Source organism: Calliopsis andreniformis, chromosome 7, assembly GCF_051401765.1.
Source record: "Calliopsis andreniformis isolate RMS-2024a chromosome 7, iyCalAndr_principal, whole genome shotgun sequence".
Lineage (NCBI taxonomy): Eukaryota > Metazoa > Arthropoda > Insecta > Hymenoptera > Andrenidae > Calliopsis > Calliopsis andreniformis.
Window position 1 is genome coordinate 8576070 of NC_135068.1, and position 17514 is coordinate 8593583.

The following is a 17514-nucleotide window of genomic DNA, read 5'->3' on the forward strand; positions in this document are numbered from 1 at the left end:
AGCAACAACGCTAGAAATATCCTCTTATCAGCTTTGTATCGCAAGAACGTATCCAATATCACAGTCCTACGCCTCACTGAACCTACTCTCTTGTCAGTATCTTCCTTGAAGCCATCTTCCCCCTAATTTACTCCACGATAAACAGTCTACCTGTCACACTGTGATGATTCAGCAAACGCCTACCTCCTTTGCAATAGATCAGACACACCTCAAAACTTGTATCATTCATGAAGCACATACGATCCAAGTCAAAGTCGTTTGTATGCGAAACAGCTCGGTCAAAATACCGTTGAATCGAGCCCATTCGCGCAGCTAGCACACCTTCCGCTCGCAATTAGCGATAGCTCGCGGGTCAACGTGTCTCCTCGGCCAAGGACAGGGTGCTGATCATCTCAAGGCCGACACTGTCCATTCTGAAGCGCGGCGAGCTTTAAGGCTGCGAGGAGTCGTTGGTAGGACTGCTTGGAGAACAGAGGAACGAAGGCATGCCCCATGACGGGGACAGAGACAGAGATGAGTGCAATGGAACGTAGTGGAGCGTAGGCTGGGAGTCGATACACGCCAAATGTGTGGCTACTGAATGGGCACACATACACATTTTGGAGTTGATAACAAGCACCGTGGGTGTCCTCTCGTGCCCACTTGCCGCTTCCTGCCGATCTAGTTCCTTCCTGTTGGAAGCTTGGATTCCACCAGCGCCTGGATTGATCGCGGAAGTTATGAATAATTAAAGGGAGAAAGAAGGCCAGGTCCTCCAGAAACGCTTATTTTCGTCCCAGCGATATTGACGACGTTATCACGCTTTTCGGGGCACAGTCACGTGACCAATTGTATTCGTAGTGCAGGGTCAGAGCTCGCACGCGATCGTGGCTTCTCTTCTCCTCCCCACCCTTCTGACCAGTATTTTTGCTGGTGCAATTTTCGTGCTAATAAGTGAGCCAGCGACACATCATCGTACGCGCGAGGAGTCGCTCCGTGGAAATTTCCATTCGCGAAAACCATTGGCGTAACCGAGCGCGGATCTTCGGTCAGCCTTCGAAACTCCTTTAACATTGAAAGATTAGTGTACCTGGAAATCCTCATTCATGGTATCGCAGATAGACGTCAAAGCTACGTGAGCATTTAAAGTGGCGATAATCAGACAGTCTTGACCTTCCTGAACTACCACAATTAACCGTTCCTGTTGCACCTAATCGCTCCTCGAGGAGCAAAAAATGTTCGAAGATAGTGCTTGGTGCGTAAACAAGTTTACTTGTAGTGATTTCCCTGGTAACAATTGAGTCGCACGTTTAATAATAAAATTATGAAATCTTGCTATTATCGGTTCCCACCTTGTCAAGAGCACAATGCCAAGATAACATTTCCTTTGACGCAATTTGAGTATCGTCAGCAGGAATTACAGTGAAGGATTTTCAGATTTCGATTAAGTAACGACTGATTAATTGATTATCTCCCTCGAAATTTCTGATAAGCAGCAAGGGATCCACTGTGGACTGGGATTTTCAAGGTGTCATTTCTTGGCCATGTAATTGTGACTTCATTCGCAACTGCGATGACGTTGGCGAAACGTGTGTCTCACAGTTGCCCACTGTGTCACACGTTCTTTCTTTGCAAGTCTATTGCGCGAGGAATATGGACTAAGTACGCTGACTCGGTGATGGTTCTCGAAGGTTCGATGCTCAGGTGGCCGTTTCACGGGAGGACACGTTACATACCATCCATTCTAGAGTGCACGCGATCGATAATTTGCATTACCATCCTAGAACGAGAATTATTCCAAGCATCTTCCAAGATAGCACATGACGTCTTGGAAACGCCTACTTCGTGTCCATTTTATGCCTGGACGTCTTATAACATAATTTAGACGTCTTGAAGACTCACGCTTCTGGACGTCAATTTTTTCTTTGAACGTCTCACACGTAATTTGAATGTCTTTAAGAGGTCTTACGAATATCATTTAAGACATTCTGAAGACATACTGATTTGTAATTTCTTTTGGATATTTCTAGGACTTCCCTAAATGTCTTTGAGACGTCTTTGTGCTATATGAGTTGAAAGATCGACTTTATAGCCCGCTTGAACATGTTCCAGCCGCTTTGCCTTGAACATTCCGATATTTTCCGCGGATTGATCCGTCTTCGAAGTTGCATTGTTTCTGGTCTACGATAAAAGGCGATAAATAATGGAACGTGTTAGGTTTGACTTAGCGCATGATGCTTTCTATTTCAATCGATAATTTGCGTCAGGCTTCGGTCTCTACAACGAAAATAATTTCAAGCATCTCGCGATACTTTACATTGAATGTCTGCTTCGCTGAATGAAGACAATGCTATCCAATGGAATGTGTATTGACCCATTTCCGCGATGGAAATCGTTCAAACCTTTATGAAAATGTAACTTGACAGTTAATGTGCTGATGTTAACAGGACGTGTCACAAAGTGGATTTATGCAATTCTAGCGACCCGTTTAGAGTTCAGCTGTTCAATAAGTAGAGTCTCTCGACTTCTCAACGTATGCAGATAACACAGAAACATCTTAAAGAGGTTCAGAAAATGTTCAAACCTAAAATGGACGTTTTTAAAATGTAGTATGCTATCTGGGTTACAGTTCCATCAAATACTTCCTAATTTTTATTGGATTTAGATGTCCACTAAAGGTCTAAAAATGTCCACATGTCCTTAAAATGTCCAAATTACGTCCATAAGACATTCAGAACTAACCTGGTCATTTTTAAGACGTCATGTACTATTTAGACTACAGTTCCATTAAACGCTTACTTTTCCTTAACGCTGAAATTCCACTTTTTCATCAAATTTACAGTTCCAATTTAATACTATATAATTTAAATTTGAAATTCCAACCGTTGGACTTCGAACACCGATAATTCAATCAAAAAATAAGATGGAGTAATTAGTAATGATAAGAAGCTATTGCGTTAAATTTTCATAATATTTTGCAAAGATAACGCTGGTGCAATAAACACAAATGAGATGCTTTCCTTGAGCTTATATCCGCTAAAAATACAAATGTTCTTACGACCACGTCACGTGATCCAGCTCGCGTGCACTTTTTTTTTATAGATAATGACAAAGGTGGTTGCATCGTAATCCAAGTTTAACGAACTCTAACGTTCTCCTGCTGCCTTAACAGTATCGATCAGCTTACCAGAGCTCGCCAGTTATCTGCGAACCCCTAATTTCCCTGTCAAATTAATCATTTCGGCATCGAGCCTGTATTTTATTCGCGGATCGATAACAGCATCGTCAATTCATGTTTGAGGAATGCTCTGCTCGTGAATCACATTAATTCCACGTAACTCGAGTCTCAGATACTCGTTTTTCGCGCGTCATCGTCGGCTCGATTGCGATTTCAAGATTGCCCGTTGACTCATTGCGAAACACCATTCGAACATTCATTAACGTTTATATTTACCGCTGCAGGAAGGGAGATGATCTTCTCAGGCGTATTTTAAAACTCATTTATTGAACATGACATAAAAATCACGATACATAATAATGATAAACCGAGTCTATTGTAAGCTTCCAAACTTTAGATATATTATTCATTTATTATCTTCGCCGTGTAATATCTTACGTGAATGTCTTATCAAACGCTAACAGATCCGTTGCTTTATACATGTACGTATAGTTATTACTTCATGGAATGTGCACCCGCCATCTCGCTTGACGTTTTCAATTTTTTTATATGCAATTTAACTATTGTCCAACTTGAAGGCCCAAGCTTCAAGTTTATTGTACGTATGTCCTTTACAGTTTCCTTCCACGTGGCTGTGAAGCAAAACGACTCAACCCGGATTTTTAACTTTCAGGTTAAGTTCACAAGATAAAATCTATATTTTTAACAAACCTCGATCGAATTACAGAATCTTTATCCACGAAAATAGAGGACACAATAAAGCACAAGTTTAAGATTCAGTAGAATTAATATTCAGAACTTCCAATTTTTATGTTTCGAAAGTAAAAATACGTAAGTCACGTGATTTTGTTTTATAGTCATAGATTTAACTCCCCCTAGGTTTCGATGAACCAGAGAGGTTATGTGAGACGTTATTCCACTTAAGATTTCGATTCCAAGCGAAAAGGAGATTCGAAGAACACGAGTGGAAGCGAGCGGCACGGGTTATTCGAAATTTCGACAACGAAAGCCCCTATTCGTAAAAAAAATAAATACGCAATGCAGAGAATCGAAAGGGGATATGATAGGGGTAGGTTCATAGCGGCAGAATACGATGTCGGCCGTCGCGAAAAAAATCCGACGGCCGATCAAGAATCTCGGCCGCGCTAGACATCTAATCCCACATAGCACAGAGACGCCTTAAAGACATCTAAATTACGTCTATGGGACGTTTGGACAAAAAATAGACGTTTTTAAGACGTCCAAATTACGTCTATAAGACGTTCAGATGAAACATAGGCGTCTTAAAGACATCAAAATTACGTTCAGATGAAAAATAAACGTCCAAATTACCTCTAGATGTTCAGACGAAAAATAGACACGTCTTTAAGACGTCTTATGGACATAAATTTCAGACGTCTTTAAAATGTACGCTGTCGGATGTTCTGAAGGCGTCCAAATAATGTCGTAAGACGTTCAGGCATAAAATGGACATAAAATGGATGTCTCCAAGACGTCGTGTGCTATCTGGGAACGCGATCTTGGGGATTTTGGCAGTGACATTCAATCGTCGTGGACGAGGAGGAAGGCCTCGATGGCTCAAGCATGATCGAGGAAAGTCCCTTCGATCAATATGGCGATACGATTTCCCTCTCGAGGCAGAAGCTGTACAGAGTCTAAACGAAAAGAAAACGCGTGGGTTTCGATTTCGACGCGTCGAAGTCGAGGTCACTTCGAAAATATTTCGCGGTGTGAAATTTAGCACAACGGTGTCATAAACACAGTGGAAATTAACGAACTCTTCTAGTAATATTCCGCGAGTCCTTGCCTCCTCAGCCACACGCTAAAAATCAGCTCAAAATGTCCCGAGTGAGGTATAACGAATAATTATAAAGTACTTGAAATAGTAATACAAAAAATAGTCAAGTCGTCGAATAATAAATATACATATATATATATGTGTTTAAGTGTGTATATATAATATATATTTATATATATATAGCTTTGTAATCGCGCGAACATTGCGACCGTGGAATGAAAGTGAATCGAGCCACGGGAGAACCATAAACCTATTGTTCCTATAAAACGATCTGGAAAATGAATATACTGCCTAGGGATTTTTTTTTTTTAACTAGAAGTACTCTCTAAGTACGTATAAAAACTATAAAAAGCCGACGAGTTGTCTCGATCCACGTTTACTCCGCGGTCCGAGGCCGCCGTAATAAATAAATCGTATTATCTCGTCAATCTCTAAACACTAGTAACACCATTTTTTCCTTCTCTCTAATCAGTACAAATCATCCGACGACGAGATTGGGACAGATTGCTCGCGATGGATCGCTTCAGGCGAACCATCGCGCCGTCCTAACCTCTTCGTCCAGCACCACAAATGTAACATCCAATCGGTAAATTCTATTCTCTTTTTCTTTTTCGTTTTCTTCTTGTTTTTCTTTAAAGCAGTCTTACGTGTAACGGCAACATTTGCGAATCAGTTTTATCGCGCGACGCTTAGCTCTTTTGCGTTCTTATCCTTTCGTTCCTTTGTTCTTTCGTTCCCCCACTACCGCTCCGTTTCTACGAGAAAAATACGTGGAACGATTGCTGGAATAATATTTGAAATTCAATATTCTGTCAAGCAGAAGCCTTTCTCGTGTTTTTATTCAGTGGAAGATAGATTATCTGAATTTTGTTAGAATATTTTTATCGAAATACGTTCCACACGTATTTTCTTCGAGATTTATGCCCAAATCTCTGTCTCTCTCTCTCTCTTTCTTCTTTCCTCTTCCGTCATCTTTGATCGTTGCGAAATAATTCTATCTTATAGCTTACGGTATCACAGAGTTACACGCGGTATCGTTTAATTGCTCCCACTTCGTAATTTCGTAAACGATAAGGAAAAAGCGCACGAAATTCGAGAAGCTCGTACCGAAAAACAAAACCGACGAACGTGGACGCAGAAGATGTCGCTCCCTGTTATCACTTTAAGCGCGTATACGTTTTATCTTACAGCGTGACTTAATACTGTCGAATTACGAACAGTCGATGATTAATTAACGAAATTAACACGGACTCGCGATAATGAAACGAGTTCGATTCAGACGGACCTGGAGATCTGTCGGATAAATTTCTTCTCCTCGATACACGTGAAAAGGAAACACGAATTTTTCTTTATTTGAATGTATTCTACGTATCTCTGTGATTTCACGATCGATATGCCACCGAAAGACGTCATTCTGCGTCCGAATTTCGAGGACACTTGTCACCAATCACTCCTCTCCTTTCATGAAAGAGATTCCAGCTCGACGTACAACGTATATAACAGACTTGACCGTATATCTCGACGGAAGCAACGCATTAAACTATATAACATGTAAGAATTCAACAAACGGTTCGTAACGATTAATCGAAACAGCAGAAACCTTGAGCATTATTCGTATCCCACGAGAAGTCCCTTGGAATGCACTGTCGCGAATACCTTCCAGAGGACTTCTCGTGAGACAGGAATAGTGCCTCGATCGCGGGATAGAGAGAAAACATTTATGGATATTTGATATCGTCTTTTTAAGAAAATATCTCTTTTACGGTACAATTGTGTAGCAAGAGAGTTTCCATGTGTGTATGCATGTGTAGGTGTGTCTCGTAAATTTACGCCAAAGCGATACCGTTTTGTATTATCCTACATACCAAATTGCACACAATTGAAACGAATTTAAAACGGATTCTTTGAATCAGTCGTCAACCGTAAATAAATCATCTCCAATTAAAAAATAAAAGGAAACGTGTATCGTTTCTTGGCTCGAAAAGGATTCGAAATAAATAGCGACGCGTGTAAGTACAGTTAATTTTGCCCGACGGATATGCGGGATAAAATAAGTCTTTTCTTAGGCTTCTCTCGTTAGCTCACCCACTATTGTGTATACATACGCGCAATTCACGCCCCTATTGATTCCCTCGCACGGTTTTCGCGTACACGCGTCCCCTTTAAAGGAAGCAAGCGACCTTAACGAGATGAAAACGCGCGCTTCCGGTTGCGACGCTCTTGTCTAGACGTTCTTCCTTTTACTCTGATGGTTAAACAAATTTACAAGATGAATGGTCCTTTGTCCACATACTTTTTTTTAACTGAAAGTCTGAATATTTAAGCTAGAAAAAAAGAAAGGCATTTGAGCGCAAAAATAGTAGTAATTTTAAGTGGTTCTGTAAATTTAAATATTACTGTCAAAATGTAAGTAAAATACTATAAATTAGGAAACTATATTAAAAGTGAAATGCTGGAGAAAGTGAAAAAGAATTGAATCACTTTTTCTCAAATCTGTGCCTACGCCCGCATATGCTGCGGGCGAAGTTGTTGGACAAACATTAAGTGTAGACATTAATTCGGTGCTTTTACATTAAATAATATTGCTGTCAAAATAAAAAATAAAATACTATAAGTTGGGACAGCGTAATAGAAAGTGAGGTGCTGAAAATATAAAAGAAAATTGAATCACTTTTTCTCAAATCTGTGCCTAAGCCCACATATGCTGCGGGCGAAGTTGTTGGACAAACATTAAGTGTAGACATTAATTCGGTGCTTTTACATTAAATAATATTGCTGTCAAAATAAAAAATAAAATACTATAAGTTGGGACACTGTAATAGAAAGTGAGGTGCTGAAAATATAAAAGAAAATTGAATCACTTTTTCTCAAATCTGTGCTGAAGCCCGCACATGCTACGGACGAAGTTTTTAGACAACAATTAGGTGTAGAAATTAAATTGGTAGAACTATGGCAATTTTTTTCGTGAAGGAATTCGAAAATTACCTGAAATGTGGAACAAAGTTATTGAAAATAATGGAGAATATTTTGAACATTGAACTTTCTATCTTCTTTCTTCTTTTTAATATAAATACATCCTAAATTTACTTTGAAAAGACAGCGAAATAATTTCCACACCTAATACAGAAATCTTAACCATGTATTAATAAATAAAACAAATATTTATGATCTTAGTGACGAGACCATTCGCCTTAAACTCTTCGCGATTACGAACCAAATGAGACAAGAGGTAATAGCGTTCCGGAGCGACACGAACGCCAAGAGGAATCCTAAATTTCGCGCCGATTCCCGTGCCTGCGAACCAAGAGTCCCGGAACGTAGCGGAAAAGCAAAACTCGTGTTACACTTAGATAAGTGGTATACCTGTACGACTCTATACGCGCGATAATGTACAATGAAGGAACTAGCATTTAGGTCTGGACACTTGAGATCCTGTCGTCGACCCCGACTGGCCACGAACCTTCGCGACTGACGCGCGCGAAATTTGAACGCGACCAACGCTGAGCGTTCCCGTCGCAATAAAAGTACCTCTTTCGCCGTCTTCTCGTCGTCCTCTTCTCTGGCATCACCTTCGTCCACCGACGACCCTCGAGACGTTCTTCACCTTGGAGACGTCCCCGCTCCCTCTCTTTCTCTCTCTTTCTTAACCTTTCTCTTATCCCGTCCTCCTAAACAGATTCTCACAGTTATCCAAGGAAGTCACGCGTGGACGACGCGGTTCAATATTGCCGGTTAAAGGAAGGGAAGCCGCGGGCGTGCACCGACTCGGCCGTACTCTGAACACACAAAGCGCGACAACACACGGGGAAACGACCTCTTCTCATCCTCTCTCACTCGCTCTCGTTCTCCGTGACGCGCTAGGGGCCCGAAAACGGGACTATGTACAGACTGCGCGCGGACAAAAGAAAGGACAGGTGTTCTAGCGCGAGCGCTCTGGTCGGAGGAGAAACGTAGAAGAGAGCACACAGCAACCTACTGGGTACCGTAGCCGCTGCACACGTCCCTCTGAGATCTCGACCGCTCGCGAGGTCCTCTCGGACCGAGAGGAGTCTGGCCTCCGAATCTCTCGCGAGCTTCGCCTCCTCGGTCCCAGAGCTCCGTCCAGGGGACCCAAGGGTCTTCTCGATCGCAGCTTTCTTCCCCCCTCTTCCAGATGTCCCGCCGCTGACTATATCCCTTCGCCCCAGCTTCTTCTGGAGCTCCTGCTGGAGGACTCCACGCATCGACCTTGTCCCCGAGCACGACAGTGGCCGCGATCAGGGCCGCTGGTGAACGAGGCACGGGGACTCCCCTTCTTCTCTGCCAGGTGCTCGTCTACCATGCCGATGGCGGCGGATCCGGGCACGATCGTGCCACCGCGTCGTTGCTCGTCTCGGGTGCGGTAACTGGCGCTGAGGTGCGTCGGATCTCGATCGGTTTCGAGCCGGAGATTGGTGGCCGGCCCAAAACCCCCTGGCTGTTTCACGACAAGTTACGCTGGTCCTCGCCGCACTCCTCAGCCTTCCTCAGCGACCTCTTCAGCTTGTCCACCAATCGATTGTGGAACTTGTTCAGGGAGTTCGAGCTGCCAGTCTTCGGGGGCGAGGAGCCTGTGCTCTTGCTGGGGCTCTGCAGCGACGACTGCGACGCTCTCGATGACGTCCTCGAGAAGTGGCGGGAGGTGAGGGGCACCGAACGGTGCGCCGGGGACGTCAGGAAGTCTGAGCCTGGGGATGTCGACAGCGATGGGCCCTCTGACTTTGAGCACTCTGACACCTGTGGACAGCAAAGAGGGTACTGGGTTAATGGGGAAAATGAGACCTTGTGTGAGGGGGAGCTAGGGTTGCCAAGGAATTCCTCATCGGCGTAGAGAATTTACGAAAGAGAAGAGAATTTGCGAAAGACCGAGTGATGGTTGGCCTTTAAATTTAGTGTTTCGATACATGTAACCCCCTCCTCGACTCCAATACTTTACTTTATATAGGGTGTCCACGTTGAAGCAAGCAATTAAAATATCTCCTCTATTTACGTGGTCGGCTTTAGCTTGGATTCGTTGTATACTTCTACTTTATACTCTAACCCTTACTCTCTAGACTTCATTCTACATCACAGATCGCTGACATAGTCAATTTTCTACGTCGATGAAGAATTTCCTGGCAACCGTGGATATAAATTGTTACTGATCTCTATTGAATTATTATCGAGTTGCTAGTATAATTTGCGCGATGTTTCTGAAATGTGTCTTCTTGTGGACTTGCTAACCAGTTTTAAAACATGAGAATCTACTTTCACTTGGATCTATACTTCATGTTCGATCAAGCTGCGAAGATTGGCCTTATCGAATTTAATGATCAACTCGGCGCGCAACTTCACGACTTTCGAATTCCTTCTAAGTACGGTGACGGTGCGAACGTCAAAGAAATCTACATTGATCTTCGAGTTCTTTAAATACATTGACATTCCTTGCAGGTTCTAGTCGAACCTGACTTGTCATTTGAAATTTTACAGCTGTTTATAGAAAATTGGTAATCTACACATCAACTTCAACAGTTTATATCTCGAGAATGAGTTGCGCAAAAGTGACACTTAAGTAGTGTTTTGAAAACGTCTTGATTGTCAGCTACAACCGTATATAATAAAAAATATACATTCTAATTTAAAAATTTGAAATTGACTTTTGTATTTTTCGACATATTTGCCCTGGGAGGTGAAAATGGGGCACCCTGTATAATAATAATACAAATGTAAAAGGCACAAACATTAAGCTACAAAAAATAACAAATTCAGTGTACATGGGTGTGAGCTCATAACGGAAATATGCGCAGAAGAAACAGAATTCAGGGAATGACTCAATATCATATTAACAGCTGCTTAGCTAGACAGCACTGGAACCGAACAGTAACTCCCAAACGACTGCATCGAATCGAATAATCAAAGCAGCACGTGCGCCGTGACACAAATTCCATCGGATACGACGAATATTTCACTGCAGACCTCCGATTGCCTATTTTCACGAGCGAATCACAACACGTTACTGCGTTGAACAATAAAACACTAAGCAGTGGCGAACTGTCTAGGATGTCAGCTTGCCTGATGGCAAGTGGGGCCTCTCAAATAATTTTCTCCTGAAGTCATAAATACTTTTTTATAAATATAATACAACCCAGTGCACCACTGACTCTAAGAGGGTATTCTAAAGTACTCCAAAAATATCTGAACTTTGGGGCCCTAAATTAACCAGAAAATGCTGTTAAATATTATTCAGAGAATTTTCAAATACAGTAGCCTCCAATAATACCCAAACTTCTAATTCAGAAACAGAGACAGTAGTTTAGGGTGGTTTACCTCAAGCAAACCAGTGAACTTTCGGCCTCCCACGATCATCCAATCGTAATTGTATTTCAGGGAATTCAGAATAACAGAGGCTCCGCTCAGACAATCCTAATCCCATTACCTAAGCCTATTACGTGCCCACTAATCGATCCGTTATCCGGATTTCAAGGGTTCCACTCGAAGAAACGCGACGCATCTTGAAGAAGATAGAGGCGTTCATTTGCTCAAGGCGATTAAATTGGACGAGGCTCGAGGTGAGGGACGAGGAGAACGATCGCGACCGTGTGCACGCGTAATTGAAAGCGCAACGCTCGAGTCAGACCAGCAATTTTCACGCTGCGCGATGCACGGAGCAATAACCATCGCTCTCCAGCCGGTAGTTATCGATTAACGCGATTCGTAGTCGCACGCAATTTGCCCTTCCTTTCTGAGTGTGCTACGCTTAGAGCGACGGATTCGGGGAACTTGAGACAGAGGTCTGAGTGGCTTCCAGAGGGGAAATTCTCAGCCAGGCTCGATTCTTAACTCTGGGACCTAGACAGGGGTGGTTCGTGACCTCAGGTGCACTTTTGTTGCGAAAATATGTGAAATGGCTGAGGGAAAGAAATTTTAACTTAATTTCAATTTAAGTTTTTCTTATCAATCTATTTACGGGGGAAATGTTGGCAACCCAGTTGCGATATTTTCTCGACAATGAATTGTTTGAGAAGCTGTAATATGATAGACGAATAGTATTTGAGAAGAATCTTTTTGTAATTCTAATAGCATCAATGTCCTTTATACAGAAACCACCAAGGGACCTCAAAACGCCGAGAAATTAAAACACATAACTATCCTCCTATAGCTACACCCCTGCTTAAACTAAAGACTTGAGAATTTCAGCGAATTTTCACAGAATTTTTTACATACTCAAAATGTGCAAACATCACGCTAAACTGACAGTTTGAAAAAACAGTGCCATTGTAGGATTAATTTTCTGGAGATGCTACTTTATCGCCTAAAAAGAAAACAAGTTTTGCTGCGACCCCTTGACCCCCTTTATTTCCATGACCATATCACTGACCTCGACACAACGAATTCCTATTTTGATTATCAACCTGTAACCTCAACCTCACGAATGTGAATCGAGTCAGCAGGAAAAGCTGGAGGCTCACGCGACCTTTTCATCGGCGCCACACGTCCACTTTGTTATCAGCAGGCAATACAATCCGATTATCCGATAAGCGTTATCATGGCCTCCCTGGAAAAGGTGGATGGTAGGTAACCGTTCACCTTCGATTCGTGTGTCACCCTTATCTGCGGGATGTCATGATAAAAATAGAGCCATCAGGGAAGAGAGATAGACGTTACGAAATCGAGAGTCAGGGTTGCGCAAGTGCGCGTCGCGTCGTGGCATGCCCTCGTCACCAGGTGAAAGAAAACTACACCGAGGAGGCGGATCTTTCTCGACGAACGACGCAGCGTGCTTTCCACGCCACTGACTTCGTCGGCGAGATAAGGATTGTCAACAGTGATTACCTCATATGTAGGAGCAAGCTAAACGCAGAGGTCTGCTGTCGACCCTCTTGTTGCGCGCAATCGACGATTTGGCCGAGCGCGAAATTATTTGTAATCGACATCCTCGGTCCTATATGGCTCGAATGAACTCGAGACTGAATAATAAACAGCTGGCGCGCTTTGCTCTTGAAGCTTCGCTGTTATTATTATTGTGAATGGGTAGACAACCTTTGATTGGAAAATAAATTAAGTTTCATTTTGTAAATATGACCTCTCTTTAACATAGACACATGGGTGACACACTTATAGGTAGAATCACGTCTGTGAAGTCGACTTAGTGAGTTAGTGCATAAAGCAACAAGCTTATAATGAGGGAATATTGCAGTGTTTTGATAGAAGAACTTTGCACACTAAAATTTCGTTATATGTTCATCGATCTGGATCGATCAGGGACATGCATCCTGTCCAGGTCAATTCTCACCTCCCTTGCACATGAACAGATTGTTTGTTTTAGATAGAATCATATTTCAAAGGGAACCCCCTCTTGTTCAAGTGGTAAGGATAGCGATCTACATGTAACGAATTCAATCCAGCAAACATATAATAATGCATTACTACATTGGCTATATCGTAGTAGCATAAAAAATGGAGATCAATAGAGGATTAAACTGGAAAGGCGTTAAAGAATGTTAATAATCCAAGTGATTGTTTCAGATCTCGATGATAGACTTTATCTACTGATTCATTCAAGTAGAATTTTCTATCGCCCACGGTGACAACATAAAGTAATAGACAGGTGTCCAATATGTAAGAGAGATAACAGAGATAAGAACCTAGATGACAAACGGAGGCACTACCAATGTACGAATTACTCATTCAGCAATGAGAGGTTTGAGACACGCGACGAGATTTCAGCGAACGAGAAACCGGTTATGAGAATTTTTCCTGGTGTCGTATCGCGGAATAACGAGCGCTGGAAATCGGAAACACTGGCACGTGAGAGACGATGGGTCCGATCCCGCATCGAATTCCTCAAGTTCTACCCTGTGTCGTTTGGAAGCTTGGATCAAATGTCCAATTGCACAGTCTCAAAAATAGTGACCCTTCACAGACATTCTTTTAGAAGACTAATTTCCTTCATTTACGTGATAGCCGAAATTGCAAGACTTTTGATAGTGTTAGGTAATTAATCTCTGACACAGGGTATAAGCAACAGTAAAGAAGATTCAGAGTCGTAAAACTGGTCAAAGTACGTATGTACTGTAGTAGGATCCTATTGTTTCAGGTTACAAACTAGCAAAAGATGATGAATCTAGCTAAATTAGCTCTTGTAATATGCTCCCAATAAACGATACCACAACTCTAGACCCTACTAAGGCTGCGGTTACAGTGGATCTGTTTCCTGACGAATATATCCAAACTATTTATCGTAAAACCAAGACAAGTTCAGACACATTCGTCGGAACATCAGTTCCTCAGAAAACAGATGCACTGTAACCGCAATCTAATTATGAGTCAATTCCTCAAGGGGTAGCTGTGTTTACATTCTCCGAATCCTGTCAGTACCTAGCTACACGCGATTCCAGTTTACTGATCCAGTTTACCAATCATCTGGCACCCACAGACACGATAAATTCACTACCATTCCTATAAAGTACTCATCTCGCTACATATTGCCGGTTCTCCCCCAAATGTGCACCTGGAGTGCACGCGGAAATTGCGCATGTCAAATCTGTCCACGAAATCTGCCCCAGCGGAACGTCAAACCCAATAAAAGCCTGCCACACAGCCTGAGCGTACGAAACCTCATTGCTTCCCCTCTCCCTTTAGCTTCCCACAAAACACACTCACCTTCCTGCTGCGACATGCCTGAGGATTGGAACACTCTGAAGACCGCCGGGTGCGGTTAGTCTTGTAAATGTCCCACTCGTTTTTCACCACGGGCATCATAAACGCCATCTCGAGGGTCGGCACTCCTGAAACGCGCACTCTATTCCTCTCCCTTCCTCCTGGACACCAAAGTTCCTTTTCTCACGCTCTGCGCCTCTGCGCGTCTTGTGTCCCGTTCCCTCCGTTTCTCTGGATAGTTCGGAGCTAGCTCGACCAACTGGGATGTTCCCTGCTAGTCCACCTAGACCCGGTTTCGATCTACCGGTATGTCAGCGGAAGTGCAGTAGCAATTGCTAGGATTGCTCCTCTCCAGTTCTAATCGCGAGCAAGACCCTAGGTTCTTGTCCGCTGTGGATCGATCGGAAGTCCTCCTCAGCTACCACTGACGTCTGCTACAGCCGCTGGTTGGCCCTCCACAGTTGTCTGCGTGTTGACTAGAAAACTGCATACACGTCTGGCTTTCTCACGGATCAGCTCTGCGTTGTCTCCGGCGTGCTGTCTGCTCGACGACGCGGTTTCGAATACGCGCGCGCGTGTCCGTTCAGTGCGGCTGTCTGCTACGGAATGAGCACGCCGGCGGCCGTGTGGTTTAGGTGTAAAAGCCCGCGACGGTGGGGACGGCTGGGCCAGCCTATTGGTCGTTCCTGAGGCGGGACTCCTACGTCACGGGTTACCATTGATTTTTCAATGTTGATACACACGTCGACGTGACGTCCAGGATTGATTTTCTGGCGACAGTTCCTGCTGGATCGCACGTACGTCGCCCCCACCACGCGACACCAACGTGGACACTTCGGCGTGACACTGAGCAGGGTCCCATGGATCCTGGCTCTTCCTGATCCTCGACCTGCCCTCGACCCCCCTCCGATCGCCTGACGCGAAAATCGCACAGGATCTGCTCAAGGTCGTTCGCTAAGGATCGCTGCGCGAATGTAGAGGTGCACGTGCGCTGCACGTTGAGGCCATGCGCTTCTGTTTTTGTTTGGGCATTGCATGTGGGGATTACGGACATGCTGTTCTGGGTCAGTTCTGTTCGTGTTCAAAGTCACGTGCGTGAAGTTAGGTTAAATAGCAGACTAGAAATAGGCGGTAAGTGTTTTGCGTCGCGGTTAATGAATCATCGTGAGAGAACTGTTGAGTGGCTCATTGCGAAATTTAGATAAGTGACTGAATGGATAATAATGTTTTAAGGAGTGACAAAGCTGTTGAGTCAAACGATTTATTGAATGAACACCGAGGAGTAATCGTTCATTGGTAAAGAAGATTATTCGTGACTGTTTAGTGATTATCCTTCGAGGGTATTTTACCAGCAGTTGATGTCACTATTACCAACAGTCGATTTTGCATCATCTATCGATTAAATCAGTTGCAAATTGACAGCATAGACGAATGTACAGGATAGATCGGACATTTGATGGACTTTCGTTACAGACGACTATAGAAATAGATGAGACAAATGTGTAGTAGGGTACAAATACATTACTGTTATGTTACATGAACTCACACTACGTATTATAGCAAATTCATACTGTCAGCCGAGGTTTTTTACTTGTTTTATACTTGTTTTACTATAATATGAAAGAAATTTGCTATACTATATAACGTGAATAAAGGCACAACCACATTACTGTAATAATACATATAACAAATTTGTTTAATACTATACTAAAATATATTTAAAAGAAGGAAAAACAGCGGCCCATACTATGGATCTGCTTTAAGTTATAATATATGACGTCATTGTATAATTTGTTTTACATTCTGAAATACCGACTTCTCAAAAAATCACTAGTTCTCGAGCGCCCTGTGCAATTCTCGAGCGGTGGATGTAGAAAATATCGTTTTTTGTTACCTACGATGGTAATGTAAATGAGAAAATATTCCTACCGTACCATGTACCATCTAATATACACGATACAAGGTACCCCACTAAAGTATCCGTATTCATACATATAATTTATAGTAATAAACGAAAATGCTATTTGCAAAAGAAATATTATTGCAAAAGACTAATACCAAAATGACAATATTTATTCTAAATGAGATTGTTGTAGAAATTGTGTCTATTCTGTGTTAAACAAGATATGCTTCGGATTAGTTAATACATCCGAGAAATATGTAACATATACTAAAAAATACATACATAATAAATTCTAAAAATTAATACGAATCGCTTAGTAAAAATGGTAAAAAAAGTGACTAAAACTGTAAGAATAGATAGTATAGATCGCTGTATGATAATATATTACATAAAAATCTTGAAATCTAAAACTTAAACTAATAAGCCAAAGACATCTGACCAATGGTCAAGCTGTTAAATGTCAGAGTGGCTGAAGATAACTCAGAAAAGCTCAGGACAGCCCACGAAGCTTCTCCAGAGGATCGTCAGAATGATCCACACTCGCTGAAGACTTCAGAGCGAATGAACAGAAGAAGAGGAATCGATTACTAAATTGCGAGATTAATCGAACGAAGAATATTTCCAAAAAATTAATATTTTCCATTGAAAAAACATTGTAACAGCAATTTCTGCTATACATATTGTTAATCACAATTGTATGCAGTTACTGATACAAATTATTAATTTAAAACTGACATAAGTTATTTATAATTGTTAGTTATAGACATATCAAAAAATTTACAAGAACTTCGAAATTAATCGAACGAAAAATATTTGTGAAAAAATGACTATTTCCCATTAAATAATCGCTGCAACAACAATTGCTGCTATACATATTGTTAATAACAATCGTAATCAGTGACTCATACAAGTTATTGATACATATAATTGTTAGTTAAACAAATATTAAGAAATTTTCAAGAATTGCAAGATTAATCGAACGAAGAATAATGTACAAAA

At 42.2% G+C, this 17514-nt stretch overlaps 2 protein-coding genes across 2 annotated transcripts; both read right to left on the reverse strand.

Annotated features, from left to right (window-relative positions):
* Window positions 1-6682: 6682 nt before the first annotated feature.
* Window positions 6683-9276, reverse strand: LOC143181396 (uncharacterized). The gene is made up of 3 exons (XM_076381778.1): window positions 9144-9276; window positions 8932-9101; window positions 6683-8623 (listed from the first exon to the last, which is right to left on the reverse strand). Exons 1-3 carry the CDS (start codon window positions 9274-9276, stop codon window positions 8366-8368), a joined length of 561 nt encoding a protein of 186 aa, XP_076237893.1. The 3' UTR covers window positions 6683-8365.
* Window positions 9178-15205, reverse strand: LOC143181571 (uncharacterized). The gene is made up of 2 exons (XM_076382069.1): window positions 14616-15205; window positions 9178-9710 (listed from the first exon to the last, which is right to left on the reverse strand). Exons 1-2 carry the CDS (start codon window positions 14721-14723, stop codon window positions 9417-9419), a joined length of 402 nt encoding a protein of 133 aa, XP_076238184.1. The 5' UTR covers window positions 14724-15205; the 3' UTR covers window positions 9178-9416.
* Window positions 15206-17514: the final 2309 nt, after the last annotated feature.